Below are 13,712 nucleotides of genomic sequence, written 5' to 3' on the forward strand. Positions count from 1 at the left end.
CACCGGACGGACAATTCCGTCGTGACCCTCTCGGACTAACGCCGGGAACTAGTCACAGGTGGGTCTTTCGGCCTCAGCACGATCGTGCCAATCGGCCCCTCGCGTGGGATAGGGTTGTTCGCCAAATTCGACCTACCTAAGTACCCACACGGAGGGTAGACCGGGCGATCGCAGGTCGACTTCGGACACGGGCCACTTTAAGCGACCCATTCCGTACTATCGGGATAACCGAGCAGTGTTATCGTCAACTTCGACGGTTCCGATTAATTATCGGGCATATTAAGCCCACTACCAACCCTTTACGTGAAGTAAGATGGAGATTCAATGAAAGAAAAGATGAAGCGAAACGGGAAAAACAGTTCAACATGAGGCACATTTATTCCGCCGCACACGGAAAGCACACATATACAATTACAACAATTATGCATCAAAAGCAATTGCAACAAAAGAAACACAACAATGCAGATCTACTGCCGACTACGCGAGCACACGGCAACACTTACACAGTTTTACTTTACAGACGGCGCCGACAACACATATACTCAAAAGCAAAAGAAAGGGGCCACCCTCAAATACAAGGGGACAGACGGGGCTGTGGGCCGAGACCGGGTGGAGCCTACCCGTCTTGTGATGAGCCGCAAATGTCGCGGCGGTGCCCCGACTCCGCGCTCCTCCACGGGTTTCGTTGGCACTGCTTGGAATGGGGTGGGAACGGGGCCCCCTTTTCGCACTATCTCAGCGCGGGGGGAAAAAGGGGGGGTTGTTGATGCTCTGGGGAAAGAGGATAGCTGGCTTGCTTGGGTCCTACGACGAGCGACTCCACTGCGACCTCGACCGCGTTCCCGGCTTCCCCTCTCTGCAGCTCCCCGACAGACTCCGAACCCCGACAGACTCCGACTCTCCTCCAGACCCGTCTTGACTGCTGCTGCCACACTCCGCCACCGCCACACCTCTCCAACTCGCCCGAGCCCAAAAACTGACTGCGACTGCCTCCAACTGCTTCCGACCCAAAACAAAACTGACTGAATTCGCCCCGCGCTCGGCGCTTTATAGTGCGGCAGGAGAACCCATATGCAAATTTCTGGATCAGGATGAGCTCGGGGGCGGAGCCACGCTCGCCCATTGGATGGAGGAAAAGTGGGCATGAACCTCCCTTGATCCTCAAATTTGCATATATCGATTCTACTCCGACGCGCCTGGAGGCCGGGCCAAATCGCCCCGCGCTTAATGATTGGACGGATCGGAAGTGGGCGTGTATCATTCCTGATCCGACTTCCCCCCAGAAAGGCCGCCCTTTGTACCTGCGGCTCAGCGCACGTCCTGTACGAGGCCAGGACAGCCCGACGCTCAGCGCCCACAAGTGGTGCAGAATGGCCGCAGAAGGAGAGGCGAAGGTGGTGAAGGGTCTAAAGTGGCGGTCCCTGGCCACGGTGACGCTTGGAATGGCGGTGATGCGAGGTTTGCGGGATGGTGCTGTGAAGGTAAAGGTCGTGGCTGTTGGCGTTGTTGTTGTTGTGAAGCGGCGTTGCGGTTGGTGGTTGTTGTGTGATGGCGGTTGAGACGTGGTTGGTTCAAAATAAAGATAGAACAGAAAAGCGGCTATCTTAAAGGGTCGCAGCCCGAATGAATCAAATTTATTCCCTCTAAACAACGGGTTTGGGGCTAACTGCACATGTACTTACAGAGATATCTCACCTACGGGACCTGAATGGTGGTTTGCGAATTTCCTCAACCACAACAATATATATGTATTGTATATGTATATGTAGTGGGGAGAACAAGTATTTGATAGTGTCGATTTTGCAGGTTTTCCCACTTACAAAGCACGTAGAGGTCTGTAATTTTTATCATCGGTACACTTCAACTGTGAAAGACCGAATCTAAAAAAAAAATCCTGAAAATCACATTGTATGATTTTTAAATAATTAATTTGCATTTTATTGCATGAAATAAGTATTTGATCATCTCCCAACCAGTAAGAATTCTGACTCTCACAGACCTGTTAGTTTTGTCTTTCAGAAGTCCTCCCATTCTCCACTCATTATGTGTATTAACTGCACCTGTTTGAACTTGTTATCTGCATAACACACAGATGTCCACACTCAATCAATCAGACTCCAACCTCTCCACAATGGGCAAGACCAGAGAGCTGTCTCAGGACATCAGGGACAAAATTGTAGACTTGCACAAGGCTGGGATGAGCTACAGGACAATAGGCAAGCAGCTTGGTGAGAAGGCAACAACTGTTGGCACAATTATTAGAAAATGGAAGAAGTTCAAAATAACACTCAATCTCCCTCGGTCTGGGGCTCCATGCAAGATCTCACCTCGTGGAGCCTCAATGATCATGAGAAAGGTGAGGGATCAGCCCAGAACTACACGGCAGGACCTGGTCAATGACCTGAAGAGAGCTGGGACCACAGTATCAAAGAAAACCACAAGTAACACACTACGCCGTCATGGATTAAAATCGTGCAGCGCACGCAAGATCCCTCTGCTCAAGCCAGCACATGTCCCGGCCCATCTGAAGTTTGCCAATGACCATCTGGATGATCCAGAGGAGGAATGGGAGAAGGTCATGTGGTCTGATGAGACCAAAATAGAGCTTTTTGGTTTCAACTCCACTCGCCGTGTTTGGAGGAAGAAGAAGGATGAGTACAATCCCAACCGTGAAGCATGGAGGTGGAAACATCATTCCTTGGGGATGCTTTTCTGCAAAGGGGACAGGACGACTGCACCGTATTGAGGGGAGGATGGATGGGGCCAAGTATCACGAGATCTTGGCCAACAACCTCCTTCCCTCAACAAGAGTATTGAAGATGGGGTGTGGCTGGGTCTTCCAGCATGACAACGACCTGAAACACACAGTTAGGGCAACTAAGGAGTGGCTCCGTAAGAAGCATCTCAAGGTCCTGGAGTGGCTTTGCCAGTCTCCAGACCTGAACCCAATAGAAAAACTTTGGAGGGAGCTGAAAGTCTGTGTTGCCCAGCGGCAGCCCTGAAACCTGAAGGATCTGGAGAAGATCTGTATGGAGGAGTGGGCCAAAATCCCTGCTGCAGTCTGTACAAACCTGGTTAAGAACTATAGGAAACGTCTGATCTCTGTAATTGCAAACAAAGGTTTCTGTACCAAATATTAAGTTTTGTTTTTCTGATGTATCAAATTCTTATTTCATGCAATTAAATGCAAATTAATTATTTAAAAATCATACAATGTGGTTTTCAGGATTTTTGTTTTCGATTCCGTCTTTCACAGTTGAAGTGGACCGATGATAAAAATTACAGACCTCGACATACTTTGGAAGTGGGAAAACCTGCAAAATCGGCAGTGTATCAAATACTTGTTCTCCCCACTGTATGTATACATATATATAGTAATATAATATATATATATACATAATTTTTACATATCTATATATATATATATATATATATATATATATATATATATATATATACACATACACATATAAGCCCAATTGTATTCATTTGTTTGTCACAGAGGTAGTGAACTCACACTCATGGAAGTGAAGTCATTGTCATCACTGGAAAGGAGAACACTCATCAGTGTTCGTGCTTTTCGGCATTTTGTTTCCACTCATGAAAGGTGAATTTATGCCATCCCAAACTTTTATCACACGCAATTGAATTTGAGTTGATTGCAGGACCATTCCGGTTGTTGTGACAACCATAACGTTCGAGGTGATATCTTCGTAATTTCTATTTGCAGTCAGAATATATAGAGGTGAGTAATTTTACTCAGGCATTAAATATTCCATTATCACCTTGATAACACGTATATTCCAAAAATAATCACACTTTTCTTCATGAAACAAAATTAAATCCACAAACATTTGAGTTATATTATACGTCATTTCATGTCACGGTATGGCATGGTATGACCAGGCACATGTCATGTCATGTCACAGCACGACAAGCTTCAGTGCGGCTTGGAACTGTTTGCTTGCCACAGCACGGTCTGTCACATGGCACTGCATGACTCAACTCGACATAGCTCGTGGTCCATCATTGCGCACTGTATGCAAAAATTTGTCACGTTTTGGAACGATCTGTAATAGCACCACATGGCATGCCACGGCTCTGATGGTCTGTCACATCATGTCACAGCTCACAGCACGGAAGAGTTCATTGTGGCTCATCTCGGAACGGTCTGACAGGACACGACACGGCTTGATTCGGCTCAGATTGGTCCGAAACTGCAAGGTTCAGCTCACTTTTCATCATATATCTCAACGAACGTCTGCAATAGATAATTGTTTTTCCCATCAACACAATTTATAAAGCAACTGATCTAATCCGATAAACCATGATGAGAATATAGAAATATTTTATTGGCCATTTGAAATTCTGTTATCACTTTGAAAAAAAATACATGCATATATATATATATATATATATATATATATATATATATATATATATATATATATATATATATATATATATATATATATATATATCTAAAATAATAATACTTTTCTTCATGACCCAAAAGTAAATCCACAACCGTGTGAGTTCTGTGATTTAACAATGGTGCTTTGATGAGATTGGTGGGGAGGGGGCTTTACATTAGTTTTTTGACTTTGCACCAGTCTTGGCCCCATCATTTTTGATGGGCTTTACACCAGTTTGATATAAAAATGATTGGACTACAATCCAGGTTTTCTATTATCATGTCATAGGATAATTTTGCTTGGAAAATTATCGTCCTTTCATTCCAGATGAATGTATAATAAAGCCACAGTCAAATAAATTGCAGTTATTCCTCACCTGCAGTTCAGCTTCCTTCAATACATGAGACGAGACAATGACCAGGATAAGTGGAATGTAAAAAGCAATTGTGACAACAACAACTGCGTATGATTTACTTGTCATGAAATTACAGCAGCTTGGATCTTTGTCGTTTCAAGCTTGAACGAGAGGATGTTCTGAGTTCCACAAAGTGGACCAAATTGCTCCAACTCAAGGACTCCAGAGATGATCCACCCAGAAATCGTGAGGACAAGAGCGTGACGAGGAGTAACAAGAGCCACATTATGAAGTGATACTGTAATGGCTGCATAACGGTCAGTGGCTATAAAATACGTTTCCAAACTCGATTGAGCACTAATAACGGAAATGAAGTTTAAAATGTCACAATTTCACCAGAATTCCAAAAACCATAAATGGTGGGAAAATCCGTGAAAGGCGTGATAATCACACCTGTCAATAAATCTGCACAAGCGAGAGACGTGAGAGATATTTTACTGATTGTGGACATCAAATCAGTTAGTGAATCAAAAGATGAGCAAAATTTAAAATGACCATTATCATCTCTTATATAAAATAAACACGGTTAGTCCACAACCTAGGTTGTTATTATCATGTCATGTGTTGATAATGCTTACAAAGTCATCATTCTTTGATCACAGTCGAATATGTAACAACGCCACAGTTAAATAAATCATAGTTATTCCTCACCTGCAGTTCAGCTTCCTTCAATACACGAGAGTAGACAATGATCATGACACCAAGTGGAATGCAGAATGCAATTGTGACCCCAACAACTGCGAAGGATTTACTTGTAATGAAATCACAGCAGTTCGGATCCTCGTAACAAGCTTGAGCAAGAGGATGGTCTGAGTTCCACCAAGTGGTCCAAATTGCAGGCAACCCGAGGAATCCAGAGACGATCTACCCCAAAATCATGAGGACAAGAGCGCGACGAGGAGTAACAAGAGCCAAGTAACGAAGTGGTGCTGTTATGGCTATGTAACGGTCAATGGCGATAAAACACAACGTTTCCAAACTCGATGCAGCAATAACAATGGAAATCGAATTGAAAATGTCACACATAATTTGACCAAAATTCCAAATACCAGAAATGGAAGGAAAAACTGTTAGGGGCATGACAATCACACCTGTCAATAAATCTGTACAAGCGAGAGACGTGAGAAATATTTTACTGATTGTGGACATTAAATCAGTTCGTGAATCAAAAGATTAGCAAAATTTAAAATGACCATTATCATCTCTAATATAAAATAAACACGGTTGGACTCCAACCTCGGTTTTTATTATCATGTCATATGTTGATAATGCTTACAAAGTCATCATTCTTTGATCACAGTCGATTTTGTAACAAAGCCACAGTTAAATAAATCATAGTTATTCCTCACCTGCAGTTCAGCTTCCTTCAGCACACGAGAGTAGACAATGATCATGACACAAAGTGGAATGTAGAATGAAATTGTGACACCAACAACTGCGAAGGATTTACTTGTAATGAAATCACAGCAGTTCGGATCCTCATAACAAGCTTGAGCGAGAGGATGGTCTGAGTTGAACGAAGTGGTCCAAATTGCGAGAAACCCGAGGATTCCAGAGACGATCCACCCCAAAATTGTGAGGGCAATAGCGCGACGAGGAGTAACAAGAGCCAAGTAACGAAGTGGTGCTGTTATGGCGATGTAACGGTCAATGGCGATAAAACACAACGTTTCCAAACTCGATACAGCACTAACAATGGAAATCGAATTGAAAATGTCACACATAATTTGACCAAAATTCCAAATACCAGAAATGGAAGGAAAAACTAATAGGGGCATGACAATCACACCTGTCAATAAATCCGCACAAGCCAAAGAACTGATAAATATTTTGCTGATAGTGGACATCAAATGCTTGGCTCGCAGGATTGCCAGAAGCACGACAACATTTCCTGCCGTTGTAACGATTGCCAAAGTCAATAAGAAGGTTACGAGTACAAGGGTATCTGGTGGATTGAGCAAGTTCGAACTCGTGCTGTTGCTAATATTCATGTCAAAGTTAGTTCTGCTCCAGATATATCATTGCACTTGTGATTCGCTTTTATGGGAAATTTGTCATTCCCCAGTATTATTTTATCCCTTGTCTATTGGGGGAAAAAAGGGTGTGGATGTGCTCATGTTTCATTTCCATCATGGGAATTCCTTCCATTCGATCCATTCTAATAAACGAATTGTATTTTTATGTTGTATGGTGCAGAGCAGTTATTAAAGTGTAAGGCCAAACCATGGAATGTGTGTTCACATATGGGATAGTTCATTTTTACCTGCACAAGCACAGACAACCAGGCAAGGGGAGTGAAGTGCTCAAGCAGGGCAGGGTTGTCAGGGATCGCTCAGAAAAACGTATGACAAATCAGCAGAACTCTGCAGCAAAAGTACTCCCATGCAAAAAGGAGAAGATGAAGATGAGAAGATTACAATCCCTCAAAGAGTCCCCCTCCAAACTCCTCTTGGTCCTTATGTGATGCAGTGTGGTCTCACTTTTACATGGGTGCTCCGGGCCACCAGCCCAACAAGGAAGCTGCCCATGGCTCTGGCCAATCATAGTTTCTCCTTGCCATTGGTCTAACCAATCACGCGCCACATTGCTGCAACAGTGTGGGGAACCTCCTGGGAGGTTGTAACAGCCCAAATGTGATGACATTGCCAACGCCGGCAGTGAAGTCATGGCCCTGGCGTGGAACTGATATCAGAGGAGGGAGGAGGGCAATGGGAGATGCGAACTCTGCCATGTCGCTTTTGCAGAAGTAAGTAGAAGAAGATGTAGACTAATATGGAGCTTTTTTATTCGATAGGAAGTATGTACTGTGAGCTGCAGAAAAGTCGGTGAATTTAAGATGTCATGTGTTTTGTGCCCCTAGTCTCAGCTGGCAAGTTGCAGTCAAAAAAAGGTAGGGATCCTCCCGAAGAAAGCTAATACGATGTTATATGTGGTGACTTGGTAAAGTTCATTCCTTTTTTTAGTTTTTTTATGGAATGGATGTAAGACCCAATATGAGACGTTTAAAATGTTGCAATGCAAACCCAGAATGCTCGGTGCACATGGCCAGAACCCCTGAGCAGCAATGTTGAGCGAGGCATGTTCATGCATCATGTGTGTTCGATAAGGATTGCGACCTAAACTGGCTCACAAAGCTTTTAAAAGAAGCCAAAAATACTTAGAAAAGTACCTGAGAGAAAGGGACGTGCCTCTGCACAACGGGAGTTTGAGAACTTTCTCAGCTCATCCAAAAAGCTGGGATATTGCAGCCGACATACTGCCAATCTCCTGACGATGTGTGCTTCTGCCAGGCCCAAACTGTGGACCAGCGTGTTCTCCCCAAGCCCACAACAGATCACTGACAGTGAATGGACATTCAACCTTGTGGGAGTACCATCTGTGAAGATCGCAGACACAGTGATTTATTTCACAGATGTCTGAAAGAGTGAAGACTTTGTTGTGCGTCATTGCCAATGAAGTAATGGCTATCAACTGTTCGCCAAAGCTTGCGTTTGCAAAGGGAAACTACACAAAACTTGTGTCAGCTATTATTCATGTGGCAGTTGGGTGTATCAGGCAGACTTCCCTGATGGAGACACCGTCTCTGGTTTCGGATCAGGATAGAGATGGAAACATATTCTTACGAATCTGGAAGCCTTGTGCACACAGACAGACAGCCATCCCCTATAGTTCAGTTATTTCGACAAGTAAATGTGGATAGATAGCTCCCTTTCCCGTGTTTAATGAGTAAGTAAATGTTCATGTGCTGCGGAGGTATTTTGATAGTCAGGATTTTCTTTTATTTTAAATCAACTGTAACCACCACCAGCAGCATCACCCTCACCTTCACCTCGCTTCCTCACACCGATGCCCTGGCCTACGTGCGTGTCGGCACGTACGTGGGCGGAGTCCAATGTGTCAGGCGGGGTTTCTTTGGGGCATTGGCATCTTGGATTTCGCTCCAAATACGGGCATGACGCCCCTCTCAGCCAATCGGAGGGGTGCGAGCAAGATTGCCATTGCGCAGCTAATGAGAGAGGGCCACGCCTGAATGGACGGGCGGGAGAGAAAGAAAGGAAAGGAGAGCCGAGGATAAGTGCGGCCGATCTGCTGGAAAAAGGGAGAGTTTTGGTTGGCGGGATGAGCACTGAACGGAGCTCTTGAGTCTGATCGCAGCTCGCTGGCACCTGGTTCGATCATCGCCTCCCACTGGTGCCTGGTTCTATCATCGCCTCTCGCTGGTGCCTGGTTCTATCATCGCCTCTCGCTGGTGCCTGGTTCAATCATCGTCTCTCGCTGGTACCTGGTTCTTCAGACCGCATCTCGACGCTGGCATGGTTCGCTCGTGTCAGCCAAATCACACGAGGTGGACAGATCCATGCCATTCTGGGTGTGTGTGTGTGTGTGTGTGTGTGTGTGTGTGTGTGTGTGTGTGTGTGTGTGTGTGTGTGTGTGTGTGTGTGTCTGTCGGTGGGCCCGTCTTTCAGTAGTAAATTGTTAAGTGCCTTCGCTGTACATTATTTGCCTTGTATCTCTTATTAGTGGTGATAACTCTGCCCTTACATGCTTCCCCCTTCCCCACCTACTGTTAATAAATACCGTATTAGTTAAATGTACCAGCTCGTTTTTGTGTTTATTTTATTGGTTTAACACGGTATGTGTTGGGGAATTAGAAAGGCTGTTGTCGCCATAGTGGTGTGCATTTTGGAACCGACAGAAGCTCAGTGACCATTCTTTCGGGTCTCGCACGGGTCGAGTGCGCATACGGCTTGTCCCGTACGAGTGCCGTCGAGGGTGTGAATACTCGGTAGCTCGCCACATGGGTCTAGGTATTTTGAAGTTTGGCAAATAACCCTGTACCACGTGGTGGAATTATTGACGATTCACGGTCCGATAAGGGACCCGTGGGCTCGGAGTTATCCGGGGTGACGACCTATAAATTCCGCTTGTTCACTGGAGTTGACCCTACTGCTCCACTTCGCGGTCATGCCCGCAGCCGATACCCGGCTCGCAACAAAATGGTTGTCAGGGGTGCGATTTGGCCGCTCAGCCTCCGTTGAGAAATTTACGTGTTGGATCAGGGGTGTACGGAGCGAAAACACCCCCCCCCCCCCCCCCGTTCCTCCAAATTGCGAGCGATATTAAATTTTGTTCCCAACACGCAACATGTCTAACCAAGACGGGCTGACGCAGGTGGTTAGAGATGTAGCGTTAGACGAACCCATGGTCCAGGACACCACCCCCATGCAGGAACTTTCCCCGTGACCAAGCTCAGAGTCTGTAAGGGGCACAGGGGCAGAATATGACACCCCCCCCCATCAAACTTCCCTCTCGACCCTTGGCAGATCCGCGCCTGACCGAGGCGAATCGGCTTCGTCAGGGTCATTTGAGATGAGACAGATGTTTGAGGCGTTGATGCGGAATATGGATGACAAAATGGATGCAAATTCGCAACGTTTGGAAAATAAAATGGATACGAACATGCAGGCGATGGAAAACCGACTGAGGGGTGATTTACAAGCAAAAACGACAAAAATGGACGAGTTGATTGGCGATATGCAAACGCAGCGAGGAGAAATGCATAGCATGGAGTTGAATCTCCAGTCGGGCAAAAGGCAATCAGGGTGATCGCACGTGGTGAAATGCGGTCAATGGATTGAAAAATGGTGGCACCACATGGCGGAGCGACCAAACCGATGAGAGGGAGTCTAATAACAGTTGTCCGGCCCGCGATGGAGACGGGTGAAGTCGGGGTGACGAGAGACGCCATCACGATAATTGGGGAGACGTGTAGGACGAGACGCAAGGGGGCGACGAAAAAATTAAAAGAGGTGACGGAGATGGAGAAATTAACAGAGACAAAAGGGTTGAGGGAAAAATTAGTAGAGGCACGAGAGGAGTCAGAAATAAAGAGGGAGACGCAGGAAGCAAAAGAGGGGAACGAATTTAATAAAGTAATTGACGAGCACACACACAGTTAGGAGGGGACAATGGGGTCGAGCTGGTGGAATTTTTTTGACCCGGTGTGTGCAGCAGGATAGCCTCCTTAAGGAACAGAGCGAGGAAATACGCTCTCTCGAAGCAGACATGGAAATGGACAGACCGATCCAGACGGGAGACGGGGATAGCGAGCTGAATGGGCCGCTTGTATGTATTTTGGTAACCGCGATGGTCCCGCGAGATGTCGCGTACGAGACCCGTTCGGCATTTGGCGAACGGCCCTCGCGCGCACGTATTTGTGGAGGGATTTTGGTGTGGGAACGTCCCGCATTTTGGAAGAGACCGTCACGCGAACAGTTAAAAGGTAGGCGAGTGTTGGGTGAATTTGGAACACACGGGTTCCCACGTGGGCGCTTGTGCGAAGCTCCACCTGCTGCATGCCGTGTGTTCTGTTTGGCCCGGGAACCAGCTCCGCGCATTCTGCAATGCGCCCGTGCTAACCTGCATGGGAAACCGTGCAGGTTCAGTGCGCGAGTGACTTCACCGGGGATTTCCCATTGTGAGTTGCGGGTGAGCTGCACGTGTTGACTTGTGTGGGGAATCCCTCGAAAGTGAATGCTGTTTGTGATGCGCAGGGTGACGACAAGGCTGCACGAATCGCCCGATGAAAGGGACGAGAGAGCAACCTGTCCACCACCGCCTTGGCGTTGCAAAAAAAAAAAAACCTCGCTCCAAGTACACGGTCCTGCAGGATGTGGTCGACATCCTGCTTGGGCAAAGGAAGCACTAGTTAGCGGGATGGGTTTAGCTTAGATAGACCGGCCTCATGGGGGCATGGGCTGTCCTCCATGGGACCCGTGGACTATTAGTGGGAATTTAGGTCAGATTTAGAATGGGAAATGAATTTTGGGAGACATGGACAGACGTAGAATGTGTAGTGGGGGACGTAGCTTAGCTTCATAGCTTAAATGGAACGCGCATTCACTTAAGGGATGACCAGAGAGCACGAGGTAGTTAGGGGAACATAGTTAGAGTGGGATGTGAGAAATGAAACAAAAATGAATGGAAAAATTGAAATGTGTGATGAATGATTGTGGGACAGCGGGCCCAACTGTGTGAATGGAGTGAATGTGGAATGCATGGTGCGAATGAATGATTGGGGGGAGGAGTGAAACACACCCAAGAGACCCTGGGGTCAGTGTAGTGTTAGTTAGTGGTTTATTTAAATTTACCAAAAGGAGGACGTTTTGTTATTGGTGTGGGAAGAAGGCTCAAAACCCATTTGGAGGGGTGCAGGAGTCCATGGACCGGCTAGGAGCGTGGCTGTTGAAAGGTGAGTATCGAGAAGAGGGCAACCCGGGCACCAGACAGTCGGCCAGAGAAGGCCAAGGGTCCAAGGGACCAGGATAGTGTAATGGGCATGGGCAACCCTCGGAAAGGGACCCGTAGTGCCAAAATGCCATGTTGGCATCGGAGGGGGGCAACGCTGGGAAGGGCAACCCCCACGTTCATAGCAAACAGGTAGGCTTGGGGACAGCCTCAGGGCCCGGGGGTGCCATGGTTAGATTTCTGCAGAGGGGAAGTCCCTGCCAGTTGAGCCACGCTGCCCAGCCATGAAATTGTGCAAGGGCACGAGTGAAAATTTGAGGGCTCGGCCCAAATTTATAATGGACACCAACACAGGCGACGGGAATCATGGTATTTCGAACCTATAGCTTAAAGTGACAGGCATTGTGAAAAGCCCCGGGGTAGTTTAAAGTTAATAAATGCTAGGATAGTTAGGAAATATACCCCTTCGCACCATCCCTCCCTTTGCTCTCCGTAGGCCGTTGAACCCACCTGGGAAAGATGGCTGAATTATGTGCGAGGCCATTCTGAGGCTTTGTTGGGCCTCGAGACAGGATGCAAGCCTCTTCCTTATTCCCCTCCAGAAAGGAACTTAGGGGTTGGGAGTAGATGGACAGGATAGGTTAGCCGGACAAAGACACAAGTGGGTTAGGGAGATGAAATTATAATAAAAAAGGGGGTCTAAATTTCTTTTGTTGTTGCTAATTAATGGAGTGGGTATGGACAGAGACAGGCAAAGGCGATAGGTTGGGGGGAGACAGTAGGGTAGGAGGTATATGTATATATATATATATATATATATATATATATATATATATATATATATATATATATATATATATATACACAGTAGAGTAGGCGTAAGTCGTCACCATCGGGACCGAGAAAAAAAGTGACGACTTAGAAATGTGACGACTTACGCGTATGCGAACATTCATGATGATTGTGGGGTGAAGGATGAAGTTACACGTGTCCTGGACACATATCTGTGAGAGCCGGCTATTGTACCAAAAGGAAAACACAATCCTTGGGGCATAGGTGGGGGTGAGTTGGTGAGTTGGAAAGTGATCAAGCAAAGATGGAATTCATGAATCAGTTTATCAAAAGTAAAGACAATGAACAACTCTGTAAGACAACTCGTTTTCCATCGGTGATGGTATGGTGACAAATTACATGACACACAGTCATCGTGGTGATGATTACCACTCAATGCCTATGTGTCAGTGAGTGCGGTAATGTACAAAACAAGCCAATATAAAACCATGATCGGACTTCAACACTAAGCTCGATTGATCCTTTACTTCTTCGCAAAGTGATCCGTTATGTTTGACTGCCTCAAACTCTTGTGCATCTGGTGCATGAGAAAGGATTCAAACCGGTCATTGTATTCCATGATGTTGGCTGGGCAATCCTCCACTGAAAGACCATATCGGCCAAATATTTGGCCGAATCGGCCGAAACCGAATGTTTGGCTGAGCCGACATTTGCCGAAACCAGATGATGAGTGCGTCATCGACATCTTCAAAGGACACACATTTCACACTTCCCACCGGCATCACGATCTTCTCCACTTGTCCAAATATCTTGCCCTTATTCTTCAAGATATCGTTCAATGT

The 13,712-nt window shown here is 46.2% G+C and overlaps 1 protein-coding gene across 3 annotated transcripts in view; it reads right to left on the reverse strand.

Moving 5' to 3' along the window:
• The window catches only part of LOC147033066 (beta-4C adrenergic receptor-like), a 26,472-nt gene extending 16,572 nt beyond the window's left edge, over positions 1-9,900 (reverse strand). The window contains exons 1-2 of one of the 3 annotated variants that reach the window (XR_015055436.1): positions 4,792-5,471; positions 4,134-4,261 (exon numbers count right to left, since the gene is read on the reverse strand). Coding sequence is in view for 2 of the 3 variants with exons in the window: in XM_085871176.1 (XP_085727302.1) it covers positions 5,482-5,694; positions 6,180-6,821 (855 nt within the window). In the remaining variant the exon portion in view is untranslated. The other 2 variants (XM_085871176.1, XM_085871177.1) reach the window with 2 other exon arrangements.
• Positions 9,901-13,712: the final 3,812 nt, after the last annotated feature.

Source organism: Eptatretus burgeri, chromosome 2, assembly GCF_056783735.1.
Source record: "Eptatretus burgeri isolate ZD-2024b chromosome 2, Ebu_testis_v1, whole genome shotgun sequence".
Classification (NCBI taxonomy): Eukaryota; Metazoa; Chordata; class Myxini; order Myxiniformes; family Myxinidae; genus Eptatretus; species Eptatretus burgeri.